Source organism: Peromyscus eremicus, chromosome 6, assembly GCF_949786415.1.
Source record: "Peromyscus eremicus chromosome 6, PerEre_H2_v1, whole genome shotgun sequence".
Lineage (NCBI taxonomy): Eukaryota > Metazoa > Chordata > Mammalia > Rodentia > Cricetidae > Peromyscus > Peromyscus eremicus.
Genome location: NC_081421.1, coordinates 102,537,490 through 102,556,782, shown reverse-complemented (window position 1 = coordinate 102,556,782; position 19,293 = coordinate 102,537,490). Strand labels below are relative to the sequence as shown.

Below are 19,293 nucleotides of genomic sequence, written 5' to 3'. Positions count from 1 at the left end.
GGAAGAAGTATGCTAAAGTTGTGCAGTGTACTCAGGGTGGAGACTAATTACAAGGTTTCAGAACCCCTCAGGTGGCTGGGCTGGTGGCCTGACTGAATTGCGGCTTTCCTAAATTGGGAACAGCTGGCCCATAGTGCGAGCTAGTATAAGAGTGGCCGCTGCCGCCGGCTTTTCTCAGTGTGGTGAGAAGTCTCTGCTCCTTGGAGCCTGTGACCCTTGAGCCAAAGGTGCCTTTCCTCAGCCACGGTAGGTGAGAGCCCCAAGTAGGGCCGCTTGAATGCTGTGTCTATTGCTTGGTAGAAATTGTGATTGTAGCAAAATATTGTTGCCAGTTTTTGTGGCGATTTTAGGAAGTTTCCCCTGAGGCACCTGCTACCCGCTTTCCAAATGAGACACAGCAGAGGCTTTGTACAGCCTTCCACTTTGTTAAAGGTTGTTGACTTTGTATGTAGTGTGTGCCTCGGTTTCACACTTTAACTCATGCTAACCTGGAACTTACTGTGTCGGCCAGGGTGACTTCAAAGTCACAGTTGTCCCCCCAGCTTCAGCTCCTTGAATGCTGTCATTAGACGTGTGAGCTGCCATGCCCTGCTGTTGGATCTGTTTTTTCTTAGAAAGGATCCGTTCTATATCTATCTATCCCCTTCCATATCAGGAAGGAGTGGTGTGGTCTTTGGGCAGGTTCTAGCGTATTATGACTTCATGGTTAGCAACTTGTGAAGTGTTTGAAATGTTGGGTCCTGGCTTTATTGGAAGAAATTAACAGGGAATTGATTGTTAAAACATTCTTATCTATGCTGACATCAGCCCAAGGAGAGCCCAGAGTCCCAAGATTAAACAATCCAGCACTGGATAAATAAATCCAGTCTCAGTGGCACTGACTTTGTCCTGATGATATAGCTCTGTAGATCAGGTGCTTTGGTATCGGTTTCCTTATGTTTGAGAATGTTTATATTTTGAATGATTGGTAATTAGAAGAGCCATCTCTGACCTCCTCTTCTTTTGTTCTTAGGAGGGACAACAACATCTTCTGTGGGAACGAGAATCGGCTTCCTTGTGTGAATACCCAGCAGATTGTTGTATGAGAGTACTAAGAACCAGAAAACCACCGTCTACATTTCATATCAGCACATACCATCAATTCTAAGAGTCCATGTGGATCTTGGAAGTAGAAGGATTTAAAAGAGTTAAGTTTCCCCAGAGAACAAGAACCTTACCATCTCCTTTAGCTCTGAAGGCTGGCAGACAATGGATATCATAGAGACAGCAAAACTTGAAGGTCATTTGGAAAATCAAACCAATAACTCTACCAACACTTACACAAGCCCTGGTGAAGCTGTAGACGACGGAAATAAAAATGGCAATGGTAAACCCAAGAGCTTATCCAATGGGCTACGAAAGGGTGCCAAAAAGTACCCGGACTACATCCAGATTTCTATGCCCACTGACTCCAGGAACAAGTTTCCCCTGGAGTGGTGGAAAACGGGCATTGCCTTCGTGTATGCCCTCTTCAACCTTGTCCTGACAACAGTCATGATCACAGTCGTGCACGAGAGGGTCCCTCCCAAGGAGCTCAGCCCTCCACTCCCAGACAAGTTCTTTGATTATGTCGACCGGGTCAAATGGGCATTTTCTGTATCAGAAATAAATGGGATCGTATTAGTTGGGTTATGGATCACCCAGTGGCTTTTTCTGAGATACAAGTAAGTATTGACTACTAATGTGTTTGGGTTTTGCTTCAGTGTGTTTTGAAAAGAGATGATGTGTGTCATTGAAATTATCTTTCTCAGGTTCTTCTAATGCATTTAGTTTTACCTAGACATTTGTAGAAAGAAGTTGTAGATAGACATACTTGAATAAATTCAGCCACTGTTCCACAAGTGTCCATTGAGTGACCACATGTGAAAGTAGGAAGTTGCATTAGTCTTGTGTATGGAGGGTGACTTAGTTTATCAACAGTACAGTGCCTGGTTTCCAGTGGTGTGGTGCCATGTTCCTACCCTAAATTAAGATGCTTGAAAATGCCTTTAATCCCAGCAGAAGGATATGTATGAGTTTGAGGCCAACCTGGTCTACATAGAGAGCTCAGGACAGCCAGGACTACATAGGAAGACCCTGTCTCAAAAAAAGAAAGAAGATGTTAGGAAAGGACTAATGGGTATTTAGGCTCTCTGCAGGTGCAGTAGGGAGGAGGCCAGGGCACTTTAATTTCTCAGGGGATGATGGGTCGGCCGTCAACAGCTTGCTTTGAGTTTACATCTATTCAGAAGTTCTTAAGCGTTCTTTCCTTTCTTGTCCTTTTCCTGTCAGGCACAAAGTAACCGGTGTTTGTTTAAGAAGCTGGATTTGGAACCGGGTCTCAGTGGTTTGGGTTTTAGATTTCCCAAGTAAACTTGTCCTCCTTGCCTTTCCCTTGGCATTGTGAGGGAGGACATGGCTCGGTAGTTCAGGCCCTGCGTTCCTCACTCCATCTCAGAACTGTACCAGCCCGGAAGCAGTGAGCTAGTCTTCTCCCCTTGAAGATATGTGAAAAACTGGACATAGCTCTGACATGGTTATTTCTGCTTCTCTGTGTGAATTCTGACCTCTGGTCCACAAAATGGGAGGCCGCTCAATTCCGCAGTCCTCTAACTTGCCGTTGGGATGTTTGCTTTCTACTGGACCCCAGGAATTAAGTCCCTAAAATACAAGTTTGAGCAAAATACCCACCATCTAGGGTTTTAAAAAAAAAAAATGTGAAGCAGGTTGAATTCTTCTAATTACAAAGCAGTAGTCAACTTGAGTCTCTGTTCTCAAAGGGATCTTGTGGCACTACCACTGAACTCTTATTTAACATTGAACCAGGGAAAGCCAGCTCGCCCTGTTGACTGTTCCTGTTCAGTACTGAGACGACAAAGCTAGGTTACCGAGTCTGAGGTAACTCAGCACTTCCATCAGCTGTCTTGGAAGTACTTGTTTAATCTCCCCTCACCTGAAACCCTAGAATGTTCTTGAAATAGCTATCTGTGGCAGGCGCCTAAAATAGATATTTACACATTTTTTTTTTAAACTAGAAGTCCCAACAGTTGCCTGAATTTGACCTTGGTCCATGTGAGAACCAGTGTCTTGGAGAAAACCTAAAATATGCCTCATCTCTGAGGCTGCCTGTTACTCTAGAGTCTTTTGGTCAGTGGTGGTTTGGAAAGTTGGAGAGCTGTGAGGGTGAGAAACCCAGTGGAATGAGTACACTGTATGTTCTAGAGAATTTAAAACACGCACCTGGAGGCGGGTAGGGCATCCCTACTCATTCCCAAGTTCAGAGCCAGTGCTCCCAGACCTCACAGAAAGGGGGCTGCCACCATGCGCTGGAACTGAGAGCGTACAGGCCCTTTCTACCCATGCAGGTGCCCACAAGATAGTCGTGCCATGGGCAAAGCCCTGGGGTCTGGAGGTCGGTGATCCCAGTCAGCTTCTAGAACAGCAAACGGGCTTAGGCTGAAGACTCCAAAGAGCTCACAGCTGCAGTTAAGACACCATCCACATAAAAAAGCTGAACAGGGAAAAGAACTTTTTGCCTTTATTTCTTGACCCATCTCTCTCTCTTTTCATTTTAATTTTATTAAAATTTTTTAAGTCTTTGAGATAGAGACTGTCCTTAAATTCATTATGTAGCTAGTGTTGACCTTAAACTATTGATCCCCCTGCTGCTGGCTTCCAAATGCAAGGTATTGGTTTGTGCAGTATTATAAATCGAATCAAGGACTTTGTGTACATGGCAAATATTCTAACATCTAAGCCACATCCCCCCAGGCCTTTTAATTTTTAACTGGTACATAAAAACATACAAAATTGGATTTCATAATGAGATATTACGTATAAATTCATATGAGTATGTACTATGTGATGTTTAAGTTAAGCATGCCTCTCTTTTAAAGATATTTTTTAAATTTATTTTATTTTATGTATGTGGGTGTTTTGATGCATGTATTCTCCGCACCATGTGCAAGCCCGGGGCCCACAAAGGCCATCGGATCCTTTGGAACTGGAGTTACACATGATTGTGAGCTGCAGCATGGGTGCTGAGAATCGAACCTGTGTTCCCAGTAAGAGCAACCAATACCGTTAGCCACTGAGCCTCCTCTCCAGCCTACTTATGACTTCTTTATGGCAAAATATCTCAAGTCCTTCCAAGTTATTTTTGAAATGCAGGGCACATTGTTAACAGTAGCCATCTTGCTATATGGAACATCTCAGCACGTCTTGTTCCTAACTGTAACTTAGTACACATGATCAACCTTCCCACATGACCCCTCCCAAATACACAGAGTCGCCCCATTCTCTGGTAAACTCTAGTCTATGCTCAACTTCTCTGAGACCAATTTCTTTCAATTTGGCATAGGGGTGAAATTATTCTATGTTCATTTTTTCTATGCCTGGCTCACTAAATATGATGATCTCTAGTTCCATCCAAGTTGTCACATGGCAGGATTGAACTCTTTTTTTTTTTTTTTTTTTCTTTTTTTGGTTTTTCGAGACAGGGTTTCTCTGTGTAGCTTTGGAGCCTTTCCTGGAACTCACTCTGTAGCCCAGGCTGGCCTCAAACTCACAGAGATCCACCTGCCTCTGCCTCCCGAGTGCTGGGATTAAAGGCGTGCGCCACCGTCGCCGCCCGGCTGAAGTCTTTTTTTTCATGTCCGAATAGTACAATACTGTACATACACATGGCCTCTTCTCTATCTGTTCATCAGCTGGTGGGCACTTAGGCTGTTTCCATTTTGTGGTTGTCGTAAATAATGCTTTAATAATGCTTCAGTAAATGATAGCGCAATCTGGTTCAGAAAAAGGCAAACAGTTCTAACCCTTGTACCCCTTTTTATTTTCTTTTGCCATTTAAAAATCAATAGTGAATAAGATAATAGCGAATCAATCCAATAGTTACTTTGGACATGCTCAAAATACAATTCTCTGAAAACCTATGCAGTCAGAGAAACCAATTCATGCCGAAATTGTCAGTCTAGCTCTGGATGGTCCCAATTAAAATCTTCCTTCCCTAACTAGGCTGTAATGAGTTGTCACATTTCCCTGAGTATCCAATTATGTAATGTCACCTGATCCATTAGATTATTCCTCTATGGCCATAGCTCACTTACATCTCTGGTGTGTTCTCTAGAGGGCTTTGTTAATCGGCGAGTTGACTGAAAACAGAGAGAGGCTTATTGAATTTCCTGGCAAAGGAAGACATTTTTTAGGAAAGGAAACTGTATAGATTTTTCGTGTTCTTAAGTTTCCCCTGTTCCCACATTTTTGGTCCTTTCAGGTTCCAAATCACTTAGATATACTTCAGTGTATAAATCTTTCTTTATGGAGATGGCATCAGTCTCACTATGGAATTATGGGATGGGTGGCTCACAGGCCTTAAAATTCTGTGAAACTGAGGTTTCTTTGTTAATTCCATTGTGTCTATTATTTTTAGTCAATTAAACATTGAATCACATTGCATTAGAAATACAGGGAGCCAGGGATTGCAGCTTGCACCTGTGATCCCCACACTCAGGAGCCTGAGGCCAGAGGATCATGAATTTGAGGCAAGACTAGGCATATAGTATGGTCCAGGCTAGCTTGGACTAGGGTGCGACCCTGCCTACCCACACCCCACCCCCAATAAAATAAAAATAACAAGACGGACTACTGGTAAACCTATTTCTCCCATCCCTGTGTTCTCTTTAGGTCCATAGTGGGCCGCAGATTCTTCTTCATCATCGGAACATTGTACCTGTATCGCTGCATAACTATGTACGTCACTACGCTACCTGTGCCTGGAATGCACTTCCAGTGTGCTCCGAAGGTAAGCCTCCGGGTCCCACAGAGAGGACTCTGTAGAGCCACCCCAGAGCACTCAGTGTTTCCCACAGTCCTCCATGGATTTTCATCGGTGTCAGCTGCAATCTGCTTTAGATGGGGAAACGTGCTCATTAAGAACTTTCCATTTTCACATACAAAGCATCGGCTTTCTGCTAACTAAAAATTCACCAGTGTTTGACTCTTTGCTTTGTTCGCTTATTTATCTATCTCAGGCATTCATTCTGTAAGGCTACTACTTAGGGTCCCAGGCACTGTAGTGTGACCAAAGCACAGGCCCTCCCCTGGAGCTTATACTCTTTCAAGGAACGATAAATGATCAATAAATTCATAATGTATCACATGCCAAGTCAGGTGATCATCACAGGAAAACAATAGGAACTTTTTTACAGCAAGGTTAGGAAAAGATGTTTTTAAAAAAACTTGGCAGGAAGCAAGGGAGAACTAGCCACATGGGTCGGGTGAGAGCCACAGGCCAGGAGAAGAGTTTAGATGCCTTGGGTTCAAGGAACAGCAGGCAGTGAGAGCGTCAGCAGTACTGGCGATGGACTGCAAAAGTTCTCACTGCTGCTGTAAGCCTCGGTGGTCACGATCGTGGAATTGACGTCTCTTAATCCAAGACACATCTTGCCGGGAAGATTGACAGAACACACTAATGGTGTGGATATGCTTTGAGAGAGGAAAGTCAGGGACCACTCTAGATGATTAACCAGTGGAAAGACGGAGTAGGCTTCGCTGTTGTGGAAGCTGTCCAAAGGGAAGGTACAGTTTCTTCACGTAGCATCCAGGCACAGGCTGGCTGTTCCTCGTCGTAGACCCCTGTGCACTCTGGCTCATGAAATGGAAACTTACAGAGCACGTGCTTTCTGGACAAGGGGACGAAGGCTAACATTAGCCTTCACTGAACACTAAGCAGATGTCAGGAGGGAACGGGTCAGGGTTGCTCTGGAGAAGCCAGCCGTCTCCCTTACCAAATATAGGTGTGGCTTGGAGAGGCAGTAATTTCCTAAAGCCATCAAAGCAGACCGTGTCTGTAATTAAAACAGTGTACACATTGAATTTAAACACTGCCTGGGTTTGACTGAAACTAATTTAAGACGTGAGAGTTCAGAAGCCAAACAAGAATGTCCGAGACTTCGAGGTGGCCACCCACCGCAGAGTAAGGCAAACCCTTCCTGGGAATGGAAGGGTCACTGATTAGAAAAAGACAGATTAAAGGTCTTCCTTTGTGGAAGAACTGCAGTTTTCCAAAGCCACATCAGTAAATATGCTGAGGGAGAACCAAGCTGCAGACCCGCCTGGTGGAGGTTCCCTGGCTGATCGCCCACCACGTTCAGTGAACGTGCCCTCCTCCTGGGAAGCAGGCTGTAGTTGCCTGTGACTCGGTTCTGTGAACGGACACATGCATCTCCCCGTCCGGCTGAAGGAGATGTGGTGAATAGAGAGCAGGAGTCAAAATTGCATTCTAAATTTGGCCCAGCTGCTGCTTCCTAGCGCTGCCTCGATGCTTGTGGCCACAAGACTCTTCGATGTCTACCTGTTTCCTGTGTTGGCAAGGCTGGTGAATGTCCTTCAGAGTGAGCAATGACAGATTCGCACATGCCCAAGCCCCTCTCTGTGAGAAGGCGCCTCTGTCTGGAAACCGAGGGCTCACACAACACATCACTCACAGAGTTCTCACAGTGGCATCCCGGGCTCTTCCAGTTTGGGCGTCAGCTTCGGCCTCATCTATCCTGTGACTTCTTGATGTCCTTTGCGTACAGCTTGCTTCCTGCACCCACCCAAGCTCTGGCTTAGAGCCAGAGTCTCCATTTTCTTCAGTGTGTGTCTAGGTAAAAGTTGGCTTAGTTGTGAAATGTTTTCATTTTTCTAAGTCATTCTCTTTAGTGACAGTGACATGTTCCTTTCCCATGGAATCCTTTTAGGGCTAGCTTTCCCTCACCATGGCTAGAGCTGGCCAAGGGGCTTTTCTTTTTCTTTCTTTTTTTTTTTTTTCTTTTTTTTTTAAATCTTTTTTTTCCTTTTTATTATTTGAAAATTTTATACATGGATATTTCGTAGGTTTTTTCTTTTATTGAAAATAGTTTTTTTTCCACATAACCCCCTCCTTCTCCCCTTCCCAGTCCCTCCCCACGTCCCCTCCCATCCAGATCCATGCCCTTTCCATCTCTCATTAGAAAACAAACAGGCTCCTGAGGAAATATAAGATGATAGATATGCCGGGCGGTGGTGGCGCACGCCTTTAATCCCAGCACTCGGGAGGCAGAGCCAGGCGGATCTCTGTGAGTTCGAGGCCAGCCTGGTCTCCAAAGCGAGTCCCAGGAAAGGCGCAAAGCTACACAGAGAAACCCTGTCTCGAAAAACCAAAAAAAAAAAAAAAAGATGATAGATATAATATGATAAAACAAAAATAAATACATCAGAACAGGATAAAACAAACAGAAGGAGAAGAGCCCAAGAAAGACACAAGAAACAGATACAGACACAGAGACCCACTTGCTTGAACACTCAGGAATATCATAAAAATACAAAACAGGAAGTTATGCTATACACACGAAGAACATGTATGGTTAAAAAAAGAGAGAGAGAAATTAAAAATAAAAATAAAGAAAAGAGCGAGCTGGTGGTGGTACACACCTTTAACCCCAACACTCAGGAAGGGGGGAGGGGGGCAGAGGCGGGTGGATCTCTGTGAGTTCAAGAGTTCAAGGCTAGTCTGGTCTACAGAGCTAGTTCCAGGACAGGTGGGGCTACACAGAGAAACCTCGTCTTGAAAAACAAACCAAACCAAAATAAAAAAACCCCAACACATTACAGTTAAAACTTAAAAACTAATTTTTTTTTTGGGGGGGGGTGAGGGGGAGCTTTCCACTTACTATTTCCAGGCTGTGGTTGATTGTGAGACCTCTGAAAGCAAGCTGTCAATGGGTTGGGGGCTATCATCTACCAACACTGCTGAAGAGAAGAGGGGACACCATGTGTGGTCCAGGAGGCACTGCTTTGTTTACCCCTCAGGGTGTCTGACCCCAAGTAGAGAGACAAACGACCTTAAGTGCTCCTACCTTCAGAGTATGAAAGTTGCGGGGTGAGTGGAGGGCAGTGGAGGTGACGTATCCTTGGGGTCTCGGGATGCGGTACTTGGGCATCGTGTGTGCTCCTTTCTGTTGGAGCTCATGGTGGGTAGTTTTCCTCACCAGTCTCATGACAGGAAAAGGATGGTGGCTACTGAGAGCACCAGTGCTGTGCTGTATCTTCCATGTCGAGGGCATGCTGCTTCACCTGATATGTTTCATCCGAATGCCTTTGAGGGGTTCCGGAAGTCAGCCGTGGGGTTTGTCAACAGCCCCTTGCCCTTCCTCTCCCCAAGCCTTTGGGCCTTTGAGAAGGCAACCCATGAGCTATTGACAGAGCACCTGCTCACACTGTGAGCCGGGAAGACGAGACGGTGGGAAAAGAGAGGGGGTGGGCTCCACACCCCTAAGAGGTTCATCGCCGCTAGCCTAAGACCTCCCAGAAGGTTCCATAGCTTAGCGTGTGCTCTCTCCCTCCCTCCCTCCCTCCCTCTTAGTCCTCCTACCCCCAACCAGGTGGTCTCAGACTCTGGCAGTTAATAGCTGTCTCCTAATAGCACCACCCTGCTACCCTGGAACTAATCCTTAAGCATGTGAGAGACTCTTACCCAGATCTTAGTAAGGACTGGCCACTGCTGGGAACTCTTTGGTTTTGCCAGCTGGGCATGCTTGTAGCAAACTTTAAGGTAAAATGTCTTAGAAGCCTCAGCCCCTGGACATACTAATTCTGCTCTGAGTCATTTCTGTATAGCGGTGTATTACAAGCCGAGCAGCTGCGTGTGTTTGCCTTTTCACACGGGTTTCTTGGTAACCAGGTGACTTCCTGTAAGAGCAGTGTGCTCTAAATCAGGTCATTTTCTGGTCCTCTAAAGGGAGATGTTTTAGCCAAAGATTCTGAATGTGGTTCCTTATTGTCCTGGGCAGGGTTGTATTCCACCTGCTTTGAGGCTCTCCGCATCCATCTGTACACACTCTCCTTCACAATACTTCACAGTGTCCACTCAGGCAAGGCATGATAGTGTTTGCTCCGCCTGCCAGCCTAACCACTGGTGTGGCTGGGCTGCTGTGCTTCAGGGACCAGTGTCCAGAGGCAGAAGTACTGAGTACCAAGAAGGCAGGCATGCCACCAACCTGTCCCCAAGATCCCAAGTGACTAGTCAGTACCAGTCCTTCTGCGTTTCTCCCGCTTGCAGACTGTCATGCTCTGGCTTCCTGAGTGCCATTCTTAGATCCCCAACACTGACTTTCTCCACATTAGGCTTCCCTCAGCTGTCCACCCAGCCCCAGCCTGTCTCTCTTCTAAGTTTTCCTGCCTCATATTGCGATGTACTCTTTCTTGTATGCTTACATTTTAATAGGCTGTACATTTTTCAACTACTGCTGGACGTTCCTGCCCTAGCCCGTCATTGTTTCTTATGACATCATTGTGGTTTAGAGAGGCTTCTGTACCTTTGACCCCAGTAGAGAGCGCAGATTCCTTGTGATATGCTTTCCAGACCAAAGCTTTGACAGCTTGCTGGTACAGTCCCTAATGTGTCCTTTAAATTGTGAGCTGGGTTTCTTGTAACCATGTTTCCAGCATACACCAATGAGGCTGTATGCATGCTTGATGGTGCCCACTTAACACAAGGTACCAGCAGATGCGGTGTACAGCTTAGTCGGACGATAATGACCCCAAATCCTCACTTCTCCTGCCAAAAGGAAACAAAGGAGCTCCAATCTGCCTTTTAGCACATAGTGATGAAGTCATTGGTTATTAATATTTTTAAAAGCTTTGCCCAAGGACACAACACCACTAAAACATATTATTAGTAACATACTGAATAATTTAAAACATGTCAATAAGCCCTACCAACATAATGAAGAGAACCTACTTGGAGGAGTTTCCTCTTGGAATACTTTCGACTTTTTATGTTACAAGGAAAATTTTGAAATGAAGATAAAAACCACAACCTGATGACTTTTCTAGCTGAAACATGACTTTGAGCAGTTTGTAAACTTTCCTCTGTGTTTTGTGTCACTCAGCTCAATGGAGACTCTCAAGCAAAAATACAACGGATTCTCCGGTTGATTTCTGGCGGTGGGTTGTCCATAACGGGATCACACATCCTGTGTGGAGACTTCCTCTTCAGCGGTCATACGGTTGTGCTGACACTTACTTACTTGTTCATCAAAGAATGTAAGTCATAGTTCATTCCTCACTGAACGGATGGCTGTGGTGGGCGGGGTCCCAGGGCTAGGATATGGCAGTTGGGAGAGAGATGTCAACCCTCTGTGCACACGTGCACTTTATCACCCCACCTAGTCATTTGTGCCCCGAAGCCTGAAGGGCCAAGCCCTGGCTGTGGTTTCTTCTAGCAATCAGTATGCCTTCAAATATCCCACTTCTTCCTTAGTGCGTCTCAAGGCAGGAAGTTCTTGATATCGAGACTCAGAACAGGTCGAGCATGGTAGTGCACACCTTTTATCCTAGAACTTGGGAGGCAGAGGCAGGTGGTGGATTTTATGAGCTCAAGGCCAGCTTGGTCTACATAGTGAGTTCTTGGATAGCCAGAACTATAAATTTTTTCCAAAAAGGGAAATGGAATGAAAAACAAATGAAATGATAAACGTGTTGTAAGAAGACCACTACATTCTAAAGACAAAGCCAAGTGACCTTTGACTTATTCACCAGACACTTCTGTTCTGTGTGCTGCCCGATAATTCATGTGTATTTCCTCTTTTTTATCCGCATCCTTGTCCTATTTTATTCCAATGTCATCATTTATCATTGCCCAGCTGCTTCTCTGTAGTACTGGGTATTTTGTGGAACATCTTGTCCTTAAGAAACGCACAGGCAAGAAATTGAAATCTCTTTCCATATCAATACACCAGGTTCCCATTATGTAAAGCCCTAATGTTTTATATTGTCTTAATGTTTCTAGTAGTCTACTTTTTCAACTCGATTGATTGGTATTTATTTGCTTGCTTGAAATGAGGTTCTGCTATACAGTGCGAGCTGGCCTAGAACTCACAGCCCTTCCGTCCTAAGTGCTTCCCAGTGGCTCTTACTGATGAGCCGGTGCTTTGCGCACTAAGGGGCTGTGACTGGTTCTCGCTGCCTAGCGGGCCCCCTTTGTGTCGCTTTCTGACCGTTGCTCATTCCCTCCATCCTTCTGAATGGCAATGCCTCCAGGTTTGCATCGCTGTTGTGTGTTCCAGAGTGCCCTATGCCCCGTGTTTCCAGAAGCTTCTCTCAGTTCTCTTGGCTTGGCATGGACAAAAGAGCTTTGGGCATTGTCTTCGTTACTTTTCTGTTATTGTAAAGAGACACTATGACCAAAGTCATTTATAAAAGAAAGCTTAATTTGGGACTTGCTTACAGGTCCAGAGAGTGAGTAGAATCCATGACCATCATGGTTGGGAACATGGCAGCAGGCAGGCACGGAGCAGTAGCTGAGAGCTCACATGTTGAGACAACAACCATGAAGGGGGGTGGGGGGTGGGAGAGCACACTAACTGGGAATGGAATAGGCTTTTGAAACCTCAGAGCCAACCCGCAGTAACATAGCTCCTCCCCTAATCCTTCCCAAACAGTTCCATCAACTTTGGGTCAAGCATTCAAACACATGAGCCTACGAGGGCTGTTCTGATTCAGATAACCACAGGCACAGACCTGTATTCAGGGGTTCCCCATCTCTTGCTTTCCTCTCCTCTTTTGGCCTTTCATTACCCCAAACAGGTTGAGCTACATGTAGGGTTCTTATCACCTTTGCCTTAAAAGCCCAGGCGTTTCTGTGTCTATCGCTTATATCCATACGCAGTACGTGTTGTGGGGACGGCCTCCTTCATCTCTACACAAACCCCAGGGAATCCCCATTAAATGGAATTGCCACATTTCTAATACATAATTATTATTTGGTTATGACAGTGTGGTCTTTGTGGTTTTACTTCTGGCTTTTGCCCAAGGAAGTTCCATCCATAGAAGGTCCATCATTTTCTGGTCCAGAGGTGTGCTCTCCAATCTGTGGCTCATCGGACACTTAGAGAAGATGGGCGGGTGGGCGTGGCATGTCTCAGTAAAGGCGTGGCACGTCACAGTAAAGGCACTCTGCTCAAACACATGAAGTGGTGAAAAGAAAGCACCCATGTCAGTTTATTCAATATCTGAAGAGCACGTGATATGACCCTCAGCTCACAGATAGTACTGGTTCTATGCCTAGCACTAATCTGAGCCCTTGGCACACTAACTCCGTCCTCTGCTATCCCTCCAGAGGTGCTGTTTCCCTCTACTTTACATGTGTGTGCAGGAAGTGGCCTGGCTATTATATACAACTCCAGTATTTGAGGATTGGGTGTTCAAACTCAATCTGACTCCAGAGATTGTGCTCTTAATTTCTTGGTTCTGTTAGAAATTTTAGAGATTTTTAAGCTGGGGCAATGGCTCAGACAGTAAATTATTTGTTACTGCAAAACATGGGGACCTGAGGTTGAGTCTCTGACGCTCCTGTTAAAAACCGGATGTAACAGCCCATGCCTATAATCCCAGCATTGGGACTATAGAGACAGTGCGGAAGGGGCAGGGGAGGTGTCCCTGGGGCTTGCTGGCAGCTAACCTTGCTGGATCTGTGAGATTCGGGTTCAGTGAGAGACCCTGTCTCAAATTCAAACAATAATACAAAGATCAACTGAGGAAGACATTTGACATTGACCTCTCTAGCCAGCCTGTACACACACACACACACACACACACACACACACACACACGAAGAAGAAGGAAGAAACAAAGAGGTCAGTTCAAGTTGTGTCTCTCTCTCTTTCTCTCTTTTGGTTTTTTGAGACAGGGTTTCTCTGTGTAGTTTTGCACCTTTCTTGGAACTCACTTGATAGCCCAGGCTGGCCTCGAACTCACAGAGATCTGCCTGGCTCTACCTCCCGAGTGCTGGGATTAAAGGCGTGTGCCACCCCGCCCAGCCTCAAGTTGTCTGATCTCATAGGACTGTCTAAGAATATCCACTTATTGATAAACAGGGCATAGTTTTCTTTATTCTTCTCCTTCAGAGCAAGAAGAAAGGCAAATTGTGATTAATTCTGAATATGACCTATAGAGGCATAGTTCCCTATGGCAAAATAAATTATCAGATCTACTACCTAATGTAAATTGGCCTGCATCCCTGGCCCTCTGTGTACACAGGACAGTCTGTGTGTGTACCTGTTCTGTGGTCACTGTCTAGTCATACCTGTCTTGTTTTCCTGAGTAAGTAGTGGCTCCAGTGGTTTGGAAAGTCTGCTTCTAGAAGAGCTACTGTTTATATGTGATTACTCCTCTGCCTTTTGATCATTCTGGGCTCTTTCCTTGCTAGCACTCTTGTTGAGAGTGGATTAAAATTCAGTTGGGAGAGCATACTGGGTCAGGACCATTTCATTCATGAAAGAGTTTAATTGCACCAATATGCTCGCTGGAGCCTGGATTCTTTAAAACCTGTGCCTGCAGAAGACAGTGTGGCTGTTAATACTGTCTGGCCTCCTCATCAATGGATTGTCATAGTGCTTGCCACCGCGCTGGGTCCATTGTGTCTGTTTGATGCCAACTCGGCTGGAGAACCTCCCAGACGGTGAAGTCCATTCCTTGTCATCTTTTCACTTGATGCTATCCCTGTGGCTAGAAGGAGTTGAACAAACAGGATTCTCATTTGCCATTTTGATTTCAAAATAGCTTCTACCAGCTAGGTATGTGTGATCTCAGCACTAAGGAGGCTGAAGCTGGAGGATTGTTGGTTTAAGGCCGGCCAGCCTGGGTTACGTAGTGAGACACTTTCTCACAACAATAAATAGCAACAAAACAAGTCATCTTATTCTTGGGGGTGTGGGGAGGAGAGTGGGTCGTGATCTCAGTGTGGTAGCATCATAGAAAATGCATTTTCATAGGACACATGGGGTTTCCCAGAATTCCTAAAAACCCTAATTTCAATACCACCAGTAGTAAAATAGCCATTCCAGCCACATCGTTACTCTTTACCCATTCCAGTTTCTGGTGATTAATGATACAGAATAGTTCTAATGTGCCCAAACATGTTAAGCTGTTAGTAAGTCCCCATGACCTATGTGAGAAAAGTAGGTCAGAAATAGAACTTCAGGAGGGCTGGAGACCAGTGGAACTGGAGAATGCATTTAATGAGACCTTCAGCATCATCAGGGTTACCTCAATTTTCAGGGTTCTAATGCAATAGCCACTGGACTGGATCTAGGCCCCCCTGAGGCCTCTCCTGGTATTTCAGTCCTAGGATTCTGTAAACTATCTTGGAGATTTTAGCATCAGGATGAAGTAATTAAATGATGAGGAAGAAATTGAAATGAGAGAATCATTTATAGGGCTATGGTTCCGCTTGGGAATCCACAGAACTGTAGCTGATTTACCAAGAATCACTTTGTGTGCGAATGATAACTGATAACCATCTAGGCCATTGTCTGAAGTTTCGGGCATTGAGCCCTTTGCTCCTCAACCATTCTTTTACAAAAATTGAGCACGTGTGATGCTATGAATGTAAACAAAGTTTAACATGAAATTGATTTCAGCTTATTAGATCATTAAACTTTTATTGTGAACCAGTAAAGCTTTAAAAATAGAAAAAAAGGAAGGGTACCAGATGGCCAGATAATAGGAATGGTCTGTTTCAGCCATGTCTGTCATGAGCATTCACATGAGAAGGACTTGGGTTGTGACTGCTACAGTTCTCTCCCAGCTGGTCAGCGGCGAGAACTTCTCAGTAGCCTCAGCAGGAGGTTAAAGGTCAGCACATGGAGGGCCAAGAAGCCAGAGCTTTGCATTGGAGAGCTGCCCCACCGCTTTTGGCAATGGTGATATAAAATTGCTGAGAGTCGAATCTTGCTTGCCACACTGACATTCCCACCCCAGATACACACCTGCAGAAATAAAAGTAAACTTAAGACCTCAAAATACCCCCGCTTTCCCGCTTTGCCCCCCTTGTTTTCATAGGGCTTTTCTCTAGGCCCTTACTATTTCTCTTTCAATAGGGTCATGTATGTGAGCCAGTATGGGCCAGTTCTAGCCAACCTAAATAACGATTCTGTTGTCTTCTGTACTTAATAGATTGTTGAAGGTGGGCAAGGCCTAGAATATAGCTCTTGTTACCCACCAACCTCCTGACAATGACTGCCATACCTGCTAATGTGATTCCCTCTGCCCTCTCTCTGGGTAAACTGAGGCAGTTCATAGCCTCAGTCTTAATGGTCCTGCTCGAGGTTATTGAGACAATATTAAGATATAGCTTGGTGGGAGAACATTTCCTTAGCATGTATAAAACCCTGGGTTCCCTCCCCAGCCAGTCGGCCCATGAGTCCATCTCTGGTAATCTTACTGCCTCTGTTTTCCTGCGGTCCAGATTCGCCTCGTCACTTCTGGTGGTATCATCTGGTCTGCTGGCTGCTGAGTGCTGCTGGGATCATCTGCATTCTTGTGGCACATGAACACTATACCGTCGACGTGATCATTGCCTACTACATCACAACACGGCTGTTTTGGTGGTACCATTCCATGGCCAATGAAAAGGTGAGAGCAGGAAAGACCCTTGGGTGAGGAGTGTCTGCCGTGTGCCGGGGACCCACTTCCGTAGATGGGGGTTTTAGGTAGCTGCATGGGAAAGACTGTTGTTACCACTCAGATACATGGTTTGATCAGTCCAGCTAAACTTACTGTCACTTATTTTAAAAAGTAACCATGAAAGAACTTCACAAATGTACATGCTGAGGATTAAGAACACTGTAAAATCGTTGGCAGCCTGTTTTGCCAATTCAGCTGATTTATACTAGGTTTGAAGGACTCGTTGATTATATTTTGGGGTGATCAGCACCTCTGTCTTCCTTTCTTCCTGTTCCAGGATGACCCGCATTCGTTTTTTTTGTTTTGTTTTGTTTTGTTGTTTGTTTGTTTTTATTTTTTTGAGACAGGGTTTCTTTGAGACAGGGTTTCTCTGTGCAGCTTTGAAGCCATCCTGGAGCTCACTCTGTAGACCAGGCGGCTGGCTTTGAACTCACAGAGATCCGCCTGCCTCTGCCTCCCAAGTGCTGGGATTAAAGGCGTGCACCACCACCGCCTGGCATGATGACCCCCATTCTTATCCCATTCACTCTTTTAGTGCTTGCTCAAATGCTACCCTCTTACCTCCATCCTAGGAAGCTTCCTATTTCTTTTGTTCTCTCCCTTTGGGCCTAAGATTGCCTCACCTCCACCACCCACCCAGGCTTTTCCAGCCTTGGTAATGTTCTTGCTGTAATACGGTTGGTCTGGGTATCATGACTGATTTATCTTGGAATAGATTACCCCATGTTGCTATGCTGTGTGTGTGTGTGGTGTACATGTGTATAAAATCTACAAGCAACTGGCTTGTCATTGCTGAAAGATCCATTCAGAGCTCTTGGTGTCCACAAATAATTGGTTTCTATAGTTCCATTTATTTGGCTCTGCTGCTCAGTTGCTAGCTAACTCTGTAGTCTTCTGCTGGAGGATGTCGTTCTGTATGCTGTGAATACGTGTTGCTCTGGTTGGTTGATAAATAAAGCTGTTTGGCCTATGGCAAGGCAGCTTAGAGGCAGGCAGAAAATCCAGGAGAGAGACAGGAAAAAGAAAGACAGAGGTGGAAGAGACGCCATCCTGCCATCCAGGGAGCAGAATGTAATGATACATAGGTAAAGCCACAGAACACATGGCGACATATAGATTAATAGAAATTGGCTGAGTTTAGTTATAAAAGCTAGCTAGCTAGAAAAATTGAGCCACAGGCCATGCAATTCGTAATTGATATAAAAGCCCTTGTGTGTTTACTTGGGTCTGAACAGCTGCAGGACCGGACAGGACACAGGAAAACTTCTAGCTACATTTGGTGCCCAGCATGGGGCACGAACCCACAACCCTGGGATTCAGAGTCCCATGCTTTACTGACTGAGCCAGTGTCGTCCTCTGCTGTCTTTACCTTCTTACATGCTGATCTAGATGTTTCCAGACACCTAATCTAGATGCTTCCAGACACCTAAACCAAAACCTCCATTTTTCTTCTTGACTATGTTCAGCCTTCCAAGTTTTCCTTTCACTCCTCCTTGGCCCTTTTATCTGACCACAACACATCCTGAAAATACTTCTCTTGAATGCCCTCCACATCTATTCCTGAGCCTCCTTCTTAGAGAACTGCAAGCAGAGGCCACATGGGGACCATGTCATGAGCCACAGAGGGCAGGACATGGGGACCAAGGTCAAAACAGAGCTGGGGAAACGGCAGGACAGCAGTTCGTGCCGTGGGTTTTCACTTCTGTTACGAAATAATAAATTAATGAATGCCATTTAATTGAGACGTCTCAACTGCAGTCATAAACAGTGCCTCCTTTTATTTTCCCCACCCTTAACAGAACTTGAAGGTCTCTTCCCAGACAAATTTTTTGTCTCGGGCTTGGTGGTTCCCCATCTTCTATTTTTTTGAGAAGAATGTACAAGGCTCCATTCCCTGCTGCTTCTCCTGGCCACTGTCCTGGCCCCCCGGCTGCTTCAAGTCATCATGCAAAAAGTACTCACGGGTCCAGAAGATCGGGGAGGATAATGAAAAGTCTACGTGAGCCGCCAACCCGGCAGCAGCTTTTCTGCCAGAAGAGTCCATGCTATAACCAAAGATGCAGCTTCATGTTTATTTTCAGAGTACTGACTGGTGAATGACGTGGACCAAATTTTGTGCAAAAGATCAGAACAACGAATGAAGTATTACCTTTTGGCTTTTTTTTTTTTAAATTCATCCCAAGAAACGTATATTTTCCTGCAGCTCTTCACTCATGGGTGACAGAGTCCCCCAAACTGGGATTTTAAAGAGGTGGTAAAGAACACACTGTGCCTCTCCTCATTCTTCCTCCACTTCCACATTCTTTCCAGATTTTGTTTTTCCCTTCAAGGTCGGAAGAGTTTGCTAATGTTTTGAATAAAATGTCTGGATATGTAGAGCCACAGTGTGAATACGGGCAGTGATGGTGGGAGCGGGTTTCCACCACACAGGTCACTGAAGGCATGCCACAGGTGGGTCCGGGTCAAGTGCACTTGGTATCTGCCCCATCTGGGGGAAGTTGGGGTGCTGTCTGGGATTTGCTTTGCTGCTACCCCACCCCCATGCACTATGTATGACTTTTCCTTTTTTTTTTTTTAACTTTTATCCGATAATTTTATTTTTAAAGAAGGGGTGTTCCAAGGGGCGTGAGAGTGACACACCCATGGGTTTTTCTGGCGTGTGGATTTTTCACTTTCAAGTCTCTGTGACAGATCCACAGGAAGCATGGGGCATTTCTGCTATCCACGTTAGAGGCTGCCTGCCTGGAGCCCAGGGCTGTTAACTGCACTAGCACAGGCTGCAGA

At 45.3% G+C, this 19,293-nt stretch overlaps 1 protein-coding gene across 6 annotated transcripts in view; it reads left to right on the top strand.

Moving 5' to 3' along the window:
* Sgms2 (sphingomyelin synthase 2) overlaps nucleotides 1-18,887 on the top strand; it is an 80,319-nt gene extending 61,432 nt beyond the window's left edge. For 4 of the 6 annotated variants that reach the window (XM_059266252.1, XM_059266251.1, XM_059266255.1 and 1 more), the window contains exons 2-6: nucleotides 1,013-1,703; nucleotides 5,707-5,824; nucleotides 10,935-11,088; nucleotides 16,292-16,458; nucleotides 18,309-18,887. In XM_059266252.1, coding sequence (XP_059122235.1) covers nucleotides 1,249-1,703; nucleotides 5,707-5,824; nucleotides 10,935-11,088; nucleotides 16,292-16,458; nucleotides 18,309-18,512 — 1,098 coding nt within the window. In that variant the 5' untranslated portion in view covers nucleotides 1,013-1,248 and the 3' untranslated portion in view covers nucleotides 18,513-18,887. Of the gene's footprint in view, nucleotides 1-716; nucleotides 922-1,012; nucleotides 1,704-5,706; nucleotides 5,825-10,934; nucleotides 11,089-16,291; nucleotides 16,459-18,308 lie in introns of those variants that run through there. The other 2 variants (XM_059266250.1, XM_059266253.1) reach the window with 2 other exon arrangements.
* The last annotated feature ends 406 nt before the right edge of the window (nucleotides 18,888-19,293 follow it).